At 30.7% G+C, this 17,799-nt stretch overlaps 1 protein-coding gene across 6 annotated transcripts in view; it reads left to right on the top strand.

Annotated features, from left to right (window-relative positions):
- The first annotated feature begins 8,380 nt into the window (after positions 1-8,380).
- The window catches only part of LOC18031523 (sentrin-specific protease 2), a 10,857-nt gene continuing 1,438 nt past the window's right edge, over positions 8,381-17,799 (top strand). Inside the window, exons 1-9 of one of the 6 annotated variants that reach the window (XR_002905946.1) lie at positions 10,383-10,615; positions 11,309-11,458; positions 11,546-11,691; positions 12,278-12,352; positions 12,898-13,011; positions 13,666-13,744; positions 13,917-13,971; positions 14,337-14,425; positions 16,468-16,533. Coding sequence is in view for 2 of the 6 variants with exons in the window: in XM_024185522.1 (XP_024041290.1) it covers positions 17,550-17,575 (26 nt within the window). In the remaining 4 variants the exon portion in view is untranslated. Of the gene's footprint in view, positions 8,595-10,382; positions 10,616-11,308; positions 11,459-11,545; positions 11,692-12,277; positions 12,353-12,897; positions 13,012-13,665; positions 13,745-13,913; positions 13,972-14,336; positions 14,426-16,467; positions 16,534-17,475; positions 17,576-17,799 lie in introns of those variants that run through there. The other 5 variants (XR_002905941.1, XR_002905948.1, XM_024185483.1 and 2 more) reach the window with 5 other exon arrangements.

Genomic DNA, 17,799 nt, shown 5'->3' with positions numbered 1-17,799 from the left:
TTTAGACTTTCAACATTTGTTGCAACCATGTTTGCAATCTTTACAAAACTAACACACATTTTCTTATATCGCTTTTGTTCATCTATATAACTCTGCAGCTCATAACTCGCTTTTACCCTACTATGGCATCTTCACACATCTTTTCTCTATCTTGAGAATATGTACTTTTTTAGAAGTACTTCCATGTCATTACGTATCATGATTGTAATGGCATGCTAGCAAAGAATTCCTTTAAACTAGAACCTTGAACAACTACAACAAATTTCACCCCTGTCTTTTTCAAAATAGACTTCAAAAAAACTTTTTTTTTTTTTGTCTTTTCCAGTTTTGACGTCTTCTCTAACTATATATTCACTTCCTATAGAATTGACAAATTTGAAATACATCTTTCCAATCAACTCTTGTTAAAATTCTTAGAACTTTTAAATGGTGTACACATCTATAAAATGTTACAACTAGCAATTGTGGGGAAAGACATCTAGCATCTTCTTCAACTTCTTTCTGAACTTTATTCTTCAATGCAATGTTGTATTGCCCTACAAACTACTTTAAAGTAGCTTTTGAATTAACATAACCATAAAAAAAATGCATTCATACTCTCACTGTGTTAAGTGGTTGACATTCATGCCCAAAAATTGTTATTTAGATAACATGGTATGCAATTATGTCTCTTATTGTATAAACCTTGTAACCACTCATTACCCTACAAATCATATTCTACAATCATGTGTTGCCAAGTTTCATTGAATTTTGCAGGGTTCTGTGAATCATAAATGTTGTGCAAATTTTAATGTACTCGCAAGCACACGAATCTATTGTAGTATAGATCAATGGTGACGAGTGTCGATCCCACGAGGAGGTGGATTTTAATTATATGTAGAATTAATTTTGTAAATGGGTGGTTGGAATTGTGGTGGAAGTGATTTAAATTATCCTAAAATTGGAATTGAAATGGCGATAATAAATTCTAAAATTGGAATTGCAATGGAGAGAATAAATTGAAGAGAAAATCTATTAAATTGACGTACTTGGGTATCTGGATCCGTATCAACATGCATCATGGGCTAAATAATCCGTATTAATGCCAATTAAATCATGAGGGGGGAATCCACACCTCATGAACCACGCTCTAATCAATATGGTGCTAAGGGCTTATCGTGCCAAATAATAATAACCTTGTACTAGAAGGCCGGTGAAACTAAGGCGGTACTAGACAAGATTAGTATTATTTGTCGACGAGAAGTCAAAACATCCACAAAAACTAGAGGGGAAGAGAAAATAAATTTACCAAATAAAGCCCATGACACATGTTGAGACTTCACCTTCAACCCAAGCTTGAAAGAAAATTAGCCACTCATAATTGAACTAGGGGCAAAATGGGAATTTATTAAAATATGAAGAAAATACAAGATGGAGAAGGAATTACAGAAAATGGATCCCAAAAATGGATTCAGAGATATCAAATTAGGGGGGGGAGGCCCCCTTTTCATAGATACATGGAGTAAATCATGGCCATCGGATTAAAAACAATTTGGACGCTCAGGATTGCGCCACGTCATCAGTCAACAGTCCACGGTTTGACCACGTGGATGAACAGTAACACGGTTTGACCCGACTTTGAACAGTAACACGGTTTGACCCGGATGAACAGTAACGCGGTTTGGTTGAAAATAATCCTGTGTGATGCATGCACCGTATGCGAGATTTTTCGTCCACTGATATGCTGCCACGTCACCATCAACAGTATATAAGAATTTTAGTCCAATAGGATCGTGACACCTCATCAGTCAATGCCACGTCATCGGTCCGTCTATGTGAACAGTGTCGTGAACAGTAACGTATACAGTACCGTACACGTGAATAGTACCGTAGAAGTGAACAGTGCCATTTTTCCTTTTATGCTCCTCCTAAGGTTTTCGACCGTCCTGAGTTCAAAAGTGATGTCCGTTTTGCCATCTGATTTCTTGTTTATTGTGAAATAACTATGATGCCCCTAAAATACATAAAATACTTAATTAAAATAAAACACATGTAATTAAATAACAAGAAGGTTAAATACATAAAAGTAAGGGTTGTTAGTAAGACTTGAAATGTAAAATGACGGTTTTCTCCTTTATAAATATGCATTTTCTAACACTCAACAATAAACAGCACAATTCAACACATTGTTGATGTCACAATTTTGTTTGTAGCCCCCTAACTTCTTTGAAATCTTGTTTAATATATGCCATGAACACTATCGATGTTGAGTATTAGGGAAAACATTCTCAATTGCAACTTTTATTAACTTGTCTTGGTTTGTAATGATTCCAATGGGAGTAGAGTTAGACATGCATGATAGCCACGTTTGAAACAATCACGTGAATGTCTCAATGTCCTCATGTAAAATGAATCCATACGCAAACAAAATAGACTGACCATGATGATTAACGCCTACAAATGATGCGAATGACATATCATACTTATTTGTAAGATATGTAGTGTTAAATGTAACGTCTCTAAACTTTTTGTAAGCTTCCCTATTCGTTGGCTCAGCCCAAAATACATTTTTTTAATCATCGCTCATCATCCACTTGCATACTAAAGGAAAACCTATTATCTTCTCCTTGTAATTTCATAAAATAGTTTTTAGAGTAGCAGCATCTCTGTTTTCAAGCTGTAATTGTCTTTCTTTCTAAACATGATTTCTACAATCTCTTTTTATGAATGTCACATTTTCATGGCCACCAACCTCTATAACAAGTGATTGATAATTTTTGGACAATTTAATTTCGGTTCGATCATTTACATCAAGTTTTTTTTTCTTTTTTTTTTTACATATGTACTGAGGCTGCAGTTGCACCAAAACAACCTAGACTTGGATGGAGTCAACAATGCATGGTTGTGTTCAAGATTTAAATTTCGAATCATCCACTTTACATCTTCCCCTAAACTACCTCCTAATTTAGCATTGCAGCCTGTTTTTGCATTAGGTTGGGCTTTAAGATATTAGTTGATTTGCTTCTTGTCTCACCACTTCGCCCACAAGCAAAAAATCACATTTTTTAGTATCCCATCATTGTCCTTTCTACTAGTTCTCCGCATAACTGCAAACTTTTTTTTTTATCATACTCTTTGTAGTAAATGAACATTTTAGTATTGCTATCAAATGACATCTTAATCCTTGGCTCATCATCCTCCTCAATTTTCTCCAACTCTTCAACTTTGGTGGTTTGTTTTTTCCATATTCTTTATTTCTACAAAATGAAAATAATTCATATTAACAAATCAAAAACAACAAAGTAAAAAAAAAAAAAAAGCTTAGCTCGCAATCATTTAATAATTAAAGACATGACATAATAACATTTAATATTTAAAAAGCTTAAAAGATATGAAAGCTAAGAATGCAATAAACGAGAATTGAAATCAGACTAGCTCAAACAAGGTAAAAAAAAATTTAAAAATGTTGGTCATATATGCAAATAACCAGCAAGTACAAGAAAAGTACGTGGTGTAGAAACATCAACAATTAATAGATTGAAATTAACCTGACTAACTTGACTGTTTTTCTATGAATTAAAGTTATCTATAGGAAGCCCACTTGAAGAGAGGAAGCTACCAAAAGCTTCCCGCTTCTATGTATGAAATGCTTGGTAAATTTGATTTATTTGAACTTACATTATAAATGTTGTGTTGTTAAATTAAAAAAAAAAAAAGAAATGCAATGTAAATGCAATCTTCAAGTCAAAACACAACAAGCTTATAGACATATTTGTCATAGTATATGAAAATAATTTATATTATATTCATATTCTATGCAAGCTTCCCCTATTTAACACAATGGCAGTTGAATCTTCACAAATTCATCATTTTAGACAACCAAATTTGGAATTAATTAAGCAAATTACCTTTAGAAATCGATTATGGCAGTCGACGACAAGTGAAACCGAGAGAGTCAAGCTGCAAGTCAAATTTTTGAGACAGTAGAGAGAGTGAGGTGTAATGAGGGATGTAATTGACTGGGGAGAGAGAGGAAGCCAACGATGAGAATGGTGAAGAAGAATGGAGCTTGGAGATCAGTGCATTGGTGAGAATTGTGTCGTGAGGGACAGAGCGAGAGAGCGTGTGCGTTCTTACTCGGTGCGTGTGTGTTGCAATTGTCAATCTACAGTGAGAATTTATACTTACCTTGAAACACGCCTTTTGGTGCTATATGCGGTGCTAAACGTTGTGTGCATATCACTATTGATCCTTTAATGGCTTTGGCAGCCCTAGAACTTCTCGTCTGAGAGGATTGCATAATAAAATTTTGTTCCCACCATCCCAACAATCTTGAAATAATAATAAACCATAAGCAACGAATCAATAGTAATACAGTAATCATCAATTATGTCACAAAAGTTCACATAGGTAGAAGTTGAGGTTCATCAGCATCAGTAGCAGCCAGCAGTCGTGTGGACATATGCATGTAAGCAAAACGAAGGCTGTCATCTGTTATGTCACGCCTGCTCTTGGAGATTGACTGGAAATGGAAAAGCGATTTTGTAGGCAATCCTATAAGGATTTCATACACAATATCTACAGGAGCCTGAACTTTAAAAGAGTCCGTTGATTCTCTTAGTAAAACATCTATTAGCAGCCATCGATTGCTCTTAATGTTCTCTATATCTTTAGGTGTTTTATCTTGTTTTTAATTCATACAATTGTGGATGTATATGTATTGAATCATGAAAGTTGAAGGTATGTTAAATCCTATCAAAATTCATCAAATTTATTAAAAATTAGACATGTTATCTTTATTTATCATTTAATCTAGTTTTTTGAAAATTAAGGACTATATTTTTTAGTTTAAATTTAAATAACTATTAACTCATCAAAGAGTGTTGTGTGACGTTAAACATCTTGAAATTAAGCTCCCAAATTTCATCTTGATATGGATCATCTATGTGGTGGCTAAGTCCCTCAAGTGTAGAGTTAGCAAATTGCAGGCTTGGGTCGGGCTTTTTCAAGCCAGGCCTAAGCTGATGTTATTGTCACTAGGCCCAAGCCTTCCGAAAGTCTGTCCAAATTTATATGGGTAGGGCTTGGGCTGGACTTGGGGCAGACTTGGGCTATAATTGGACTTTTAATTAATTTTGTAACAAAACTAAAAAAAAATACATATTAAAAACTAAATGCATACCAGTAAAATAATCATAATCACAATTACATCAGCAAGGAATATAACACCCACTAAGCCGTTTAATGCTGAGCAAAATTGTCTTCTTTCTTTTGAAATGATGCCGTATATAGAACATCATCATCTTCACGTTCTATTCCATTATCAGAGAATAAACCCTTCTCCAAGCTATCAATTTCTACAACCTCAACCCTAGATCCTATTTGAAAAAAACAAATAAATAAATGATCATAATCACAGTTAATCCAACTCGGATTTCACCAAATTACAAGATCAAATAAAAAAGCTTAAAAAACCGACAATAACTTGTGAGAAGTGCATCTTACCTGTTAATGAATTAAAAGTGTTTAATTGGTAGATTCTACAAATTCAACAACATTTAAGCTGCAGGTTTTTGTTGCATATTACATATGAAAGATTAAAAACAGAATAATTGTCCACTTTATTAGGTTCTGTTGGCGCTGGGTTTGTTGTTGTTGCTTCAGGCGGGTTCGAGTGGCTACGATTGCATTGCGCTATTGGTGTTGGGTTCGCATGGCTGCCTCGTGTGTTGGGTGGTGGTAGCTACAATTGTTGGGTGGGTGTGAGGATGAAGGTGTAGCTTTTGGCTATTGCTTCACTTGGTTTTGGGTGGGCGGGTGTGACTCATGGTATTGTGTGAGGCATTAGGGAATATAGGGTTTAGCTGTGTGACTTTAGCATTTTGAATTTTTATTTTTATTTTTCGATTTCTTTTTTATTTTTGAAATTTGTTTTATATACTTTTTCTGTAAGGCCCTTAACCAAGCTCAATATATATGGGTTTTGTATTTTTTGAGCTCTTATCGTAGAGATGGCAATAGATTGGATCTGACCCAAGATCTACGTGATCCAAATCTAATCGGATCAGATTTGGGTCGATTTAAAATGAATTTGGATCAGATTTGGATATCGATGTGCGAATCTAAGACGGATCTAGAGCAAGTCTGGATCTATCTTAATATCTAAATCCATATCCATATCCACCCATCTTTTAATTTTATCTTATTTTAAAAGTTTCTTAACAATTGTGGAATTATAATGATAAATAAATCTTATTCATAGCATATTAGTGGTATTTACCATGCATTTAAACTCTTAAAACTTGAAGTTTAGTTTTGTAAATTTAAAGTTCAGCAGCCCAAAAGCATGTACATGCAATATTCAAATTGCAAGTTAAGTAATACAACTTGGCAATTTATTTTATTGTATTGACCAAATAATTTTTAAGGAATATAGTTATTCATATATTTAGTCAAATATGGTCATAATAAAAATAATAAAGCACTGAATATAAATCATATTTAATTTATACGTCATTATCTAATGTTGTAGGAATGATGGTGGGTGTGTCGTGAATATTAGAATGATGAAGGAGATAATAGAATATTAGATTGATCTTACTCCTCTAATTACTTTTAAAGGATATTTTATTATCTTTCTTATTTGTTGTTTTGGTGTAAAAGTATAAACTACAATATTTATTATCTTTTTGAGAAAAATTATATAATTTTTTTGTTATCAATACATTTTAGCCTTCAATTTTCATTCTAAAAAATTATTTACTTTTTATTGCCGAGTTTTAAAATTCATGACGGATTTAGAGCAGATTTGGATTTTTATTTTTTTTCGGATTTGGAGCAGATATAGATATTTATTTCATTTTTGGATCTAAATATGGAGTGAAAATTATAGATTCATGATGGATCTGGAGCAGATACGGATCTTGATTTTTATTATGGATCTGGATCTGGAGCAGAGTAGATCCAACCCATATTTGCCCCATTGCCATAACTATCTTATCCATGTCTTTATCTGGCGGGCTGGGGTTAAAGCCTATAGGCCTGGTTTGCATTAACTTGGTCCATATTGGTGCAGGCTTGGGCCGGTCCAAGATTTTTTGCCAACACTACTCAAGTGCAATGATTTTTTAAGAATAATAGACTTTTTACTTATTTATCAAATATGTCCATAAAATCACTCTCAATTTTAAAAAAATTGACATGCTATTTATAGTTATTCTTTCCAAACCTTTAATTTTAAAAGAGTACATTTGTACCTTTTTCTTTTAGATGTAGAAGGGTGGGCAAAAGAGTAAAGCCCAAATCAATATTTAATTCCCTACCTTCTTAGGATGCAAGTGAAATAAAGTTATTTGAAAATTACTCTTTAATATGAGTTAAATATTTATTTTATTACAAATATGTATATTGTTTATTGTGAGGTTCTTGATGTCTTATTACTTGATGTGTGTGTGTACACTGTAATTCACATTAACCTATGCCATTCAATAAATTTAAAATTTAGCTGATTTAATCAAAATATTTTGGGATATTTATCATTGTTCTTTATTATCATTATGGGTTTCAAATATAGCCACTGCCATAATTTTTTTCTTTTAAAGTAAATTGCCTTGCCCGATAGAAGAAAGATAATAATGGCAATAGATTTTAAAGGGAACATCTATTAACTATATATTAGTTATAGTCGATTGAAATCTGTCTTTAATCTCCTAGAAACTTAATTTACAAAAATTTTAGGAGATTAGGAAATGAAAGAATTTGACTCGCCAACTGTCATTACACTACTACAAAATGAGGTTTTTGTGACAGAATTTTGTTATTAGAAGTTTGGAATTGACAAAGTCTTGTGACAGATATATGTGGATTAGATTTTTTGACAGATAGAACCAGGCACAAGCTTGAGGTTTGAAAATTTTGATTATTTCAACAAACATTAGTGACAAAACTCTATCACGGAATGATAATCGAAGTGCTTCCTGACATAATTTTTGTCATGGAATTAAATCTTCATGCATCGACATGAATAAACAATGTATTTATTTATTTATTTATGTTTTATTCCACATCAGCACTAAATAAGAACATCAATTTTTGAATTTTTAGTAAGACTTGACAAAATTCTGTCAAATAAAGTAACTATATAGAACTTATTTTGCCACGTATGCAAATAAAAAATTAATATTCTATTATAATTTTTTTTTGTGATATATAATGGTGCCTAAATTTTAGGCGTGTATTTCTTTAGTTTTTTTTCACAAATTATTATTAAAATATTCTCCTGAATTAAAACGGTGTAGTTTTATATAGAGTAAACTACTTTGTTTTATTAAATAACAAGGGAAAGGCTGTAACTATTTTGACTTAGAAATTTTTTTCTCCTCTCATTCTCTATACTCGACAACCTTCACTCTCAGTAAAAACAAAAAAAAAAAGAATATACTTCATGCTCTAATTCGGAATTCTAGTATTTGCAGAAACAAAATCAATTCTCTGCACTTAAAGACGGAATTTGGGACTGGTTTCGAAAGCTTCTATTTTAGTTAAAGAAAATTCATGGTTTGAAGGATGATTGGCGTGACCTACTGAAGCTTTTAAAGTTTATCCTACAATTTTAGGTAAAAGCAGAATCACTTTGTAGTTCTCTCTCTATCTCTCTCGCTTTTTTTTTTTTTTAACGTTTGTGCTGATTATGCCTAAATTTAGTGGTGCCAATGATTTTGGGACCTAGGGTTTTCAAAGCTTTTTGTCTCTTTATGCAAAATTGTTTGGCTTCGTTGCTAAGGGAAACATTTGTGGGGAACACATTGAATTAAAAATGAGAGTGTGGTCCCTTTTTGATTCTTGGGTATTTGAAAATTTGCACATTTTAAGGTTTTTCATAGACAAAAGACTACGGATTTGTGCTTTTGTATTTATAAACTGTGGTAAAATTTCAGTAGTTTTGTACAATGATAGTGGTCCCTTGAAGCTCCACTTATATTGAATTGGGTTTTTTATTTCAAAATACAAGTGTTAGTTTTCTTTTTTGGCTTATTTCATAATTGATGTGGTTCCAATCTTTGTGTTTGACTTTTTGTTGGCTAATGAAATTGTGATCCCTTCACTACAAGAAATTTGATTTTTTAAGACGGTATTTTTTTCAACGCTTTGAAATTTGGTCACGAAATGATATTTACTGTGATAAATTTATGAAATCGTATCTAATAATTTTGTCCTGACTTGTATTATATTTTGTGACCAATAATTTTATTTTGGAACACAATATTTGGTATCCGATTCAACCTTTTTGTGACAAATATTTTTTTAGTCACTGAAAAACATATTATTTTAGTACAAAAATTTCCCTCCAAATTTGAAACATTTTGGGTCAATATTTCATTATTTATGACAAAAAAAAATGGTTGCAAAATATTAGTATAGGCGATGACACTATTTCGTAACTAAAAGTTAAGTACAAATTTAACCAAACTATTCGTGACATATATATTAGTCTCTTAAGCTATTTTTACTTCTTATCATTATAAGACGCCATTTTTTGGTTTTGGATGAGTAATTACAGTGACAAAAGTAAAAGTAGTAGCTAAAGGTTTTGTCTTGAATAACATTGTATTTTTGTGACCAAGTTATTTCTTTTCTTGGACGCACTACTTGGTATCTGATTCAACGTTCTTGTGACAAATATTATTGTAGTCGGAAAAAATAAATTAATTTTTTTACACAAAAATCTCATTAAAAAATTGAACATTTTAAGACAATATTTTATCCTTCATGACAAAATAAATGGTCACGAAATATAATTATGGGTGACAAAAGTATTTTGTTACTAAAAAACAGGTGTAAATTTAGGCAACCATCAATGACACATAATATTAGTCTCTAAAGCTATTATGATTTCTTATAATTTTAAGAATTTATTTTTTTAGTCGTAAATGTAGTCATTATATTCACAAAACTAAAAATAGTAACTAAAAGTTTTGTCTTAAAAAACGTTGTATTGTTATGACCGAGTAATTAATTTATTTTCTGATGTAGTTTACACATAATTACTTATAATAAAATGTAATTAAAAGGTTAGACAAAATTAATTTTTATGTATGTATAAACAGTTAATTGGTCTCACCAAATAATAATAATCGGTATTAAACAAAGGTAAGAAATAATAACTTGTCTTCCTTAATCCTTAGTACTGTCATAGCAAGACAAAACACGCACATACTACTGTTACTTAGGATAATTTTCAGTTTTCCCCCTGAGATTTGTCTTATCGCCAATATGATGAAAGTATCACAATATCTCCACTTTCCTCCCTTATTATTTCATGTATTGTTAATGGATGAGGGTAAATTGGCAATAGCCCATTTATATTCCAAAAACTTTAAATCCAGTAGATTTAGTGGTGTTTCTTTTCCTTTATCGAAGCTACCCATCACAAAAAGCAAGTGTTCTTCATCTAACCAAAACACACACATACTCCATCTCTAAATGATTTGAAGATAAAGAAATCAACCGCAATCCTGCAACTTTAGCTTGGAGAATCCGATAATAAAAGAACATGTGATGAATCATGGGTGATGGCGTTGAGTGAGTGTCGCTTGCTGTCGGCGTTAGAGGCGACTGTCACTCAATTGCGTACAAGGTTAGTCTTTGAAAAAACTCTTTGCATGTTAGAAATCGGTGATTGGGCATTATTTTGTTATTGAAAAATGAAAATGGGTTTATTAGTTTGTCAAAGGATCTGCTCTGTTGCTGGTGTTGTTTGTGGATTAAAATGAAAATAGGTTTGTTTAATATGTTGGAAAAGTTACTCCGCGGCTGGTGTTTTTTTTATTAATTAGAATGTGAATGAGTTTTTTTTTTTTTATTATTATGCCAGTGTCCTTCCTGTGCATTAATTAGCTTAATAGTTTATTGACTCATATCTGATGCTTATTCTCCATTTTTCTAGCAGTCTATCTTTATGAACGTGTGGAGTGAACTTTTGTTTTATGTTTCATGACTTGGGATTAAAAGTGTATAACATTCAATATCTTTATATTAAAGAATTGATATATGTTAATGTAGTGCAACCTGGTTTTTATTAGCTTCTTGATTTGTGAGGATGCTTGATAGCCATTTTTGACTATGATTGCCAACATATGAGCTGATATATGTTGAAGTAACTTCGGCTTCATAAGCTTCATAGTAGAGTGTAGAATTGGGTACAAATTTGGCCACTCATGGGGTTTTTTTGCTATGAGATGGTTCAATAAATTTTGATTTTGTTGTTTATTAGATGTAGTGAGATGGGTCCTCTGGTCTCTTATAATTTCATCTCTCTCAAATGCATTAGCTGTTCGGTATTTGTTTAATCGCAAGATATGGAATTATGAGGAAGCTACCCTTCTCAACAGTTTTGTTAATCACGACTTTCCTAACAAAGGAATATCCAAACTCTGCCTTGTGAATGAACTTGATGCTAGCCTCCTGCTTGTTGCTTCATGTAATATTATTTTTCACTCTTTGCATTTGTTGTCAATTGGAATATTAAATGCCCTATTATTTTGTCTTATTTTCTTATTTGATGTAGGCAATGGAAATATTCGAACTTGAAACTATTACAATCGAAAGGACAAACAGAAGCTTGTCACTGCATTTTCTTCAATCTAAGGTTGAAAACTTGGTGTACAATGTTCAAATGCCGTTGTGGATTGGCAGCAGCAGTCTGGATATCTGGTACATTATGATATATGTAGTTTGTAGGATTTAGTTTAGATGCTAAAGGCAAATTATAAAACATGGATGCCAAATCATTGTCATATATGGGCTGTCATTACATTTAGCTGAAGCGTACTATCTATATCTGAAATTCTGAGTCATTGGCACTTTTATCTTAACAAGGAAAATTGACAGTGAAGTAATTACATATATGTGCTATTTGTTTTAATAAATAATATAATAAGTATAGACTTGTTATTTTCTTCATCAGAGTAATGAAAAAATTCTTAGATATGATTATTTACGTATTTAAATTATTAGTATTTCATCCACTAAGAGAGGGGGAAAAACAGAAAAGATGAAGCCTAGTGAAATGTTAAGAAATTTTGTGGGCTCAGAGGAGATCCATATATTAAAGCATGATTTATCTTTTGGATAGGTTAAGAAAGTTTTTGAGTTTCTGAAAAATGGCTTCCATGAGATCGGTAGTTCTTTGGATTTATCTTTTAAAGATGATTTGGTTGTTGATGAGAAGATTTCATTCCTAGTTTATCTTGCTAGTATTCTAAAAGAGTGTTCTGTTTTCCCATATGAGCCACTGCAGCAGTTGTATTGAGACTTTATCATGACTGGAAACACAATGCTCAATGCCACGAATCTCAAAATGCTACTAAAAGAGGTAAAATTCTTATTGGAATAAGTTGAACATTTGTTTACAGTCTGCAGAGTTGGTTCTATTGTTGTTGAAAGATCTTATCCGAATCAGCTTTTAATTAGTTTACAAGAAGAAATCTCAAAGTTGTATTCATTTAGATGTAAAACAGTTAGCATGCTCATTATGGTCTTATACAAAGTTGTATTCATTTAACACTATATATGTTAAAATTCTTGGAACAATTCATTGAGAACTGAAAACCTTATCATTTAATCATGTGATTTACTGGCTTGCATTTGGCTATATGATATGGTTGGAATGGTGGTTATTGTTGTGTGAAATTGATGACACCTACCTTGGTGCAAAGAATTGACTGTAGAAGTTTTGCAAATTTTTTAGAACATACTGTAGAAGTTGGCCCATGGATGTATCCAGAGGCTTATGCTCAATATGTTAGCTCGGATAGTTCTTTGTTGTTATGCTTTTGAGTGATATATCGCTTAACTGAAAAAGAAAAGAAAGAAGAAGTTTATTGAAGACTAAATGTCTGATTTATGTCTCTCTTGCAGGAATGCTGCTCTAAATGTAGAAACCTGGGTTAGTGCATTTGGAAATAATGGTTTGCAACATGATTGGCTCATTTGTATTGCTAAGATAGGCCAGACATTAACAAGAGCAACCAGGTAGGGAATTTTTGGTACAGTTTTATTACTATTCTTTTGCGGTTGTTATGGAAGATGTGCTATATTTCAATGATTCTGGTAATAGTTTTATTTTGTTTTAGTAAAAGGATTTCCTTATGGTAACTTCCAAATTATAAATGAACAAAATATATATATATAAGTAGACTCTTTTGGCAGCCTACTTATGTTTTGGAAGACATAAAAATAAATTATTATTTTACAGATTGTAACGTTTATTTTTTTAGTTAAATTTAATGAGTTAAAAGAATTAATTTTGGCGGCATTAGATAGATGTACCGCCACATCAGTTTATTAATTTGTTTAACAACACACATCTATTATGACAGGCTTTCATAAATTGCCACATGTATTAGTTTAACTCACCCAAGTAACTCTTCTTTTATCACTTCTTTAAACCCTACTTTATAAGGTTTTCATTACAAATTATTTCCACACCCCGCCACTTTCCCCTGTGTTTCACGGTTTTCAAAGAAATAAAGCAACTGGTTTTTTTCCTAAGATTTCTATTAGGTTATTTTATTATTAGTTTATTTTATTTATACTGCAATTGTGTGCTTGCATTTCTTTTTTTCTCCCCTGAAGTAGCAAGTACACTTACCGACATACACATTTTTTATTGCATTTTTTGTTTAGGGATTTTCATCCATCAGCTTTTTCTCCGTTTTCTCATCCATCAAGTTTTCATAGGGATTCTCCATTCTCTACTCACAAGGTTTGGTTTTTTTTTGTTTTATATTATTTTAATATAATATTTTGCATTCATTACTATAGTGATCTAATAGTTTAATGATTAATTGTTTAATGAGCCATGTGATTGAAAAAGCAAGTACACTTATTGACATATATCATATTGCAATTTTTGTGTTGGAATTTTCATCCAGCAGCTTTTGCTCCTTTCTCTCATCCATCAAGTTTTCCAACCGTCCTCCATTCACCAAGGTTTGGTTAATTTTTTGTTTTATATTAAATTCTGCTTTCATTATTATGCTGATTTAATATTTTAATAATTAATAGTTTCATGAGCCATGTATTGTTGCATTTTTACTATTTATAATAATTAATAGGTTAAATATATGTTTACCGTTGATTTTTTTCAATCCTGCAAAATGACCACGAAATATATTATTAGAACCTAGACTTGGTATAACATACTGTAGAAAAGCAATAAAATATAATTATGAAGGACCAAATGATAGACATGAAGGAAAACTCCAATACCGAGGAAAATGTTGAGCCATTAATTGATAATCAAATTTGTGAAATTGTTTTGGGGAAGAAATCTAATTTTGTGAAGAAAATGATAGGTCCTTCAAAGTTAACATCCAATGTAACATTGTCCCAACAAAATCAGGAGATGGCAAAGACGATTGAGGAGCAAGATAACAGACTACAGGTAGTTGAAGATTTCATAAAATTCATGAAAGAGCAACCATCATTTTCACTTACACCTTCAGTTGATCCTGCATTATTTGATTCTCAATCCCAATAAGACCTTTGCAAATACATCTACTATGAAATTTTACTTTTAGGTCATTGATAGTGATTTGTGACTTTTATATTTACATTTATTTGCCAAGAACCAAATTTGTTTGGATTTCAATGTCATGCTTTGTGTTTGAATCCTTCGGATTATGAATAAATATTTCGAAGTCTTTCTTATGTTATTCTCATTGTTGTTGGTTTGATTGTTAATGATTACACCTATTTTTAATAATCACACTAGCTTGTCTAGTAAATTACATTGTCCTTAAAAATAATGTGAGACAATATTGCTTGTTATTTGAAACGAAGATAATTGTCATGGAATAATCTCTTTTGTATCCAAATTTTTTCGTCATTAAATATCAATTTATGTGACTACAATATGTTGTCGTGAATGCTTTCTTTTAATGACAATTTAGAGTAGTCACTTTAACTCTTCGGATATGATATAAATAGTTGTCAAATAGTAAAATATATTGTGATTAAAAACAATGTGAGACTATATTATTTATCATTTGAAACGAAATTAATCGTCATGAAATAATATTTTTTGAATCAAAATATTTTGGTCAAAAAATATCAATTTATGTGACTAAAATGTGCCGTCATGAATGTTTTCTTTTAAATGACAATTTAAAATAGTCACTTTAACTTTTAGGATACAATATAAATAGTCGTTAAATAGTAAAATGTATTGTGGTTAAAAATAATGTGAGACTATATTGCTCGTCATTTGAAACGAAATTAGATGTCACGGAATAATATTTTCTGAATCAAAATTTTTGTCATTATATATCAATTTATATGACTAAAATATGTCGTCGTGAATGCTTTCTTTTAATGACGATTGAAAGTAGTCATTTAAACTTTTTTGATACCATATAAATGGTCATAATATAATAAAGTGCATTGTAATTAAAAATAATGTTAGACTATATTCATATATTTTGCAACGAAAGAATACGTCACAACATGTTAATTTTTTTGACTAAATATTATAGTTGCGAATGCTTACATTTTATGACAATAGATAATAGTCACTTAAAATGTTTTGATACAATTTAACTAGTCATGTAATAGTAAAATAAACTGTCATTAAAATAAAGTTGACACTAAATTAATTACTAATTGTATTAGCAAAAATTGTCACAAATGAAAACTACTTGGGACGATTATGAAATGTCGCGATATGTAAACTTTAACAACAAAAAAATAGTGTTGCTAATTGTATCGTCAAACCTCTAAAATGACGATTTTAGTAATTGTTGCGACTATGTTTACAAACTCTTAAGACAAATATTATAGTCATTATAAACCACATACTATGACCGATATGAAGTGTCGTTGATTGCATTTTTTAATCTCTAATTTGACCATTTTAGACACTATTCGTGACAATTTTAACTTAATTTTAAGACAATCATGTTTGTCATAGAATCATGTTCTTAAAGTGACGAAAATAATTTTGGTCGCTAGAACTTTTTAAGACGGTCCTTCTACGACTAACGTGTGACAATTTATTTTTTGTAATAAAAAGTATAAAGTGACTAATTTATTATTTTTACTGACTAATATTCTTTGTAATAAAATGTTATTTTTCTTGTAGTGCTTTTTCTTTCACAACCATAAGAAAGTACACTTAGAAAAAAAATATTATTTGATATTCTAATTTATGTGTATTGCAATTAGAAGAAAAAAGAGAATTCAATAGATGCATAAATTAAAAGGAATGATGATTCATTACAGATGATAGTAGTAGTAGTAGAATAAATAAAATGAGAGGAATTATTTTCTAAAGTTTGTTTGCTACATTTTAAGGAATTTTTTTTTTATCTTGGCACATATAGCTTTTTGTATTTTCTAAAATTCCCTTGCAATGACAATTAATTTTAAGCTCTCTGGAGTTAAATATTTGTTTTGTTTCATATTATGATATTTTGTTCTTGGCTTCAGGCTTGTCTTGGTTACTGCTGCTTTGTAGAGTTGTGGAGTTTTACAGTGCTTCTAGTTTTCAAAAAGGTAATTTCTTCATTATAAGTTATTTTGTGTGAATTGAGTTGATTTGATTTAGAAAATTTTCTCTTGCATTGAGTTATTTCCTTTTATTTGGATTATTAAACGTTGATTTTTAATAATATTATTTGTTTATGTGTTAATTATAGTTCTGCCTTTGTGTTTGGAATATAGCATGTGCTACATGACCCCTTTACTAATACAACAATGATGAATAATTTATTTATGTGCTTTTAGTGCAAAGTATGTTAATTATAGTTTTGTCTTTGTGTTTGGAATATAGTATGTGCTAGATGACACCTTTACTAATACAACAATGATGAATAATTTATTTATGTGCTATTAGAACAAAGTAGAGCTTTTGCAGATGGTTTCAAGTAATAATTCATACTTTGTAGTCGATAGTTCATATGTTTTGGATTTATTAGAAAATCAAGTAACTGTTAAAGATGTACAACTAATTAACATCCTTATTCTTAACACTTTGCATGACAAATTATAGCCACCTTCTTCATTCCTGAAAAAAAGTTGGAAAAATAAAATGTACACAAGTACAGAGCTAAAGTTTTTTGTACTGAAATTAATAGTAAAAGTAGTAAAAGATAAGGAAAACAGTGTCATAAAATTTGTTCATATAAAAATATGTTCAAAATCAAAAGAGAATATAGTAAAAATTGGTCCAAAGTATCAAAATATTAAAGTGACAGAGCTAATTCATAAAAGAATATGTTTTATTGGTAAAAGCTACAAGCACCTATTATATAAACTATGTTCTTAAACAATTATTTCTTATATTCAAATATCCAAATTGTTGTTTCATGATTTATTCGGAAAAATAATGATTAATGACTAATATAGGAATAGTAAGGAGGTACTACTTAATAATACTATTATCTTATGTGAAATTAACAGTCAACTAAAACATATTTCTGCACATTTGAATGTAAGTGGCAAGGATTCTGAAGGTGTGAGTTCTAATATGAAGATTAGTAGTAAGAAGGTTGGCCAGCAATTAGATATAGATGTTGTCTCCTCAGATAATGATGATGTAAGTATATGATATGTTACTCCTTCACTTATTCTATTTTATGCCTGATGTTTTGAGTGTTTTTAGATGTAAGTTGAACCAATTTTGAATTTCTTCATGGTTTATTATATAGATAATTTGTTTTATGCTGATCATTTTTTAATTTTATGAGATAGGAAGATGATTTTGATGAAAAACAGCTTAAAAAAAGAGCTTACAATGTCATTGAAAATGAGGAAAGCAAA

Source organism: Citrus clementina, unplaced genomic scaffold (assembly GCF_000493195.1).
Source record: "Citrus clementina cultivar Clemenules unplaced genomic scaffold, Citrus_clementina_v1.0 scaffold_9, whole genome shotgun sequence".
NCBI lineage: Eukaryota > Viridiplantae > Streptophyta > Magnoliopsida > Sapindales > Rutaceae > Citrus > Citrus x clementina.
Note: the sequence above shows the minus strand (reverse complement) of the source record. Positions and strands in the feature narration are given on the sequence as shown.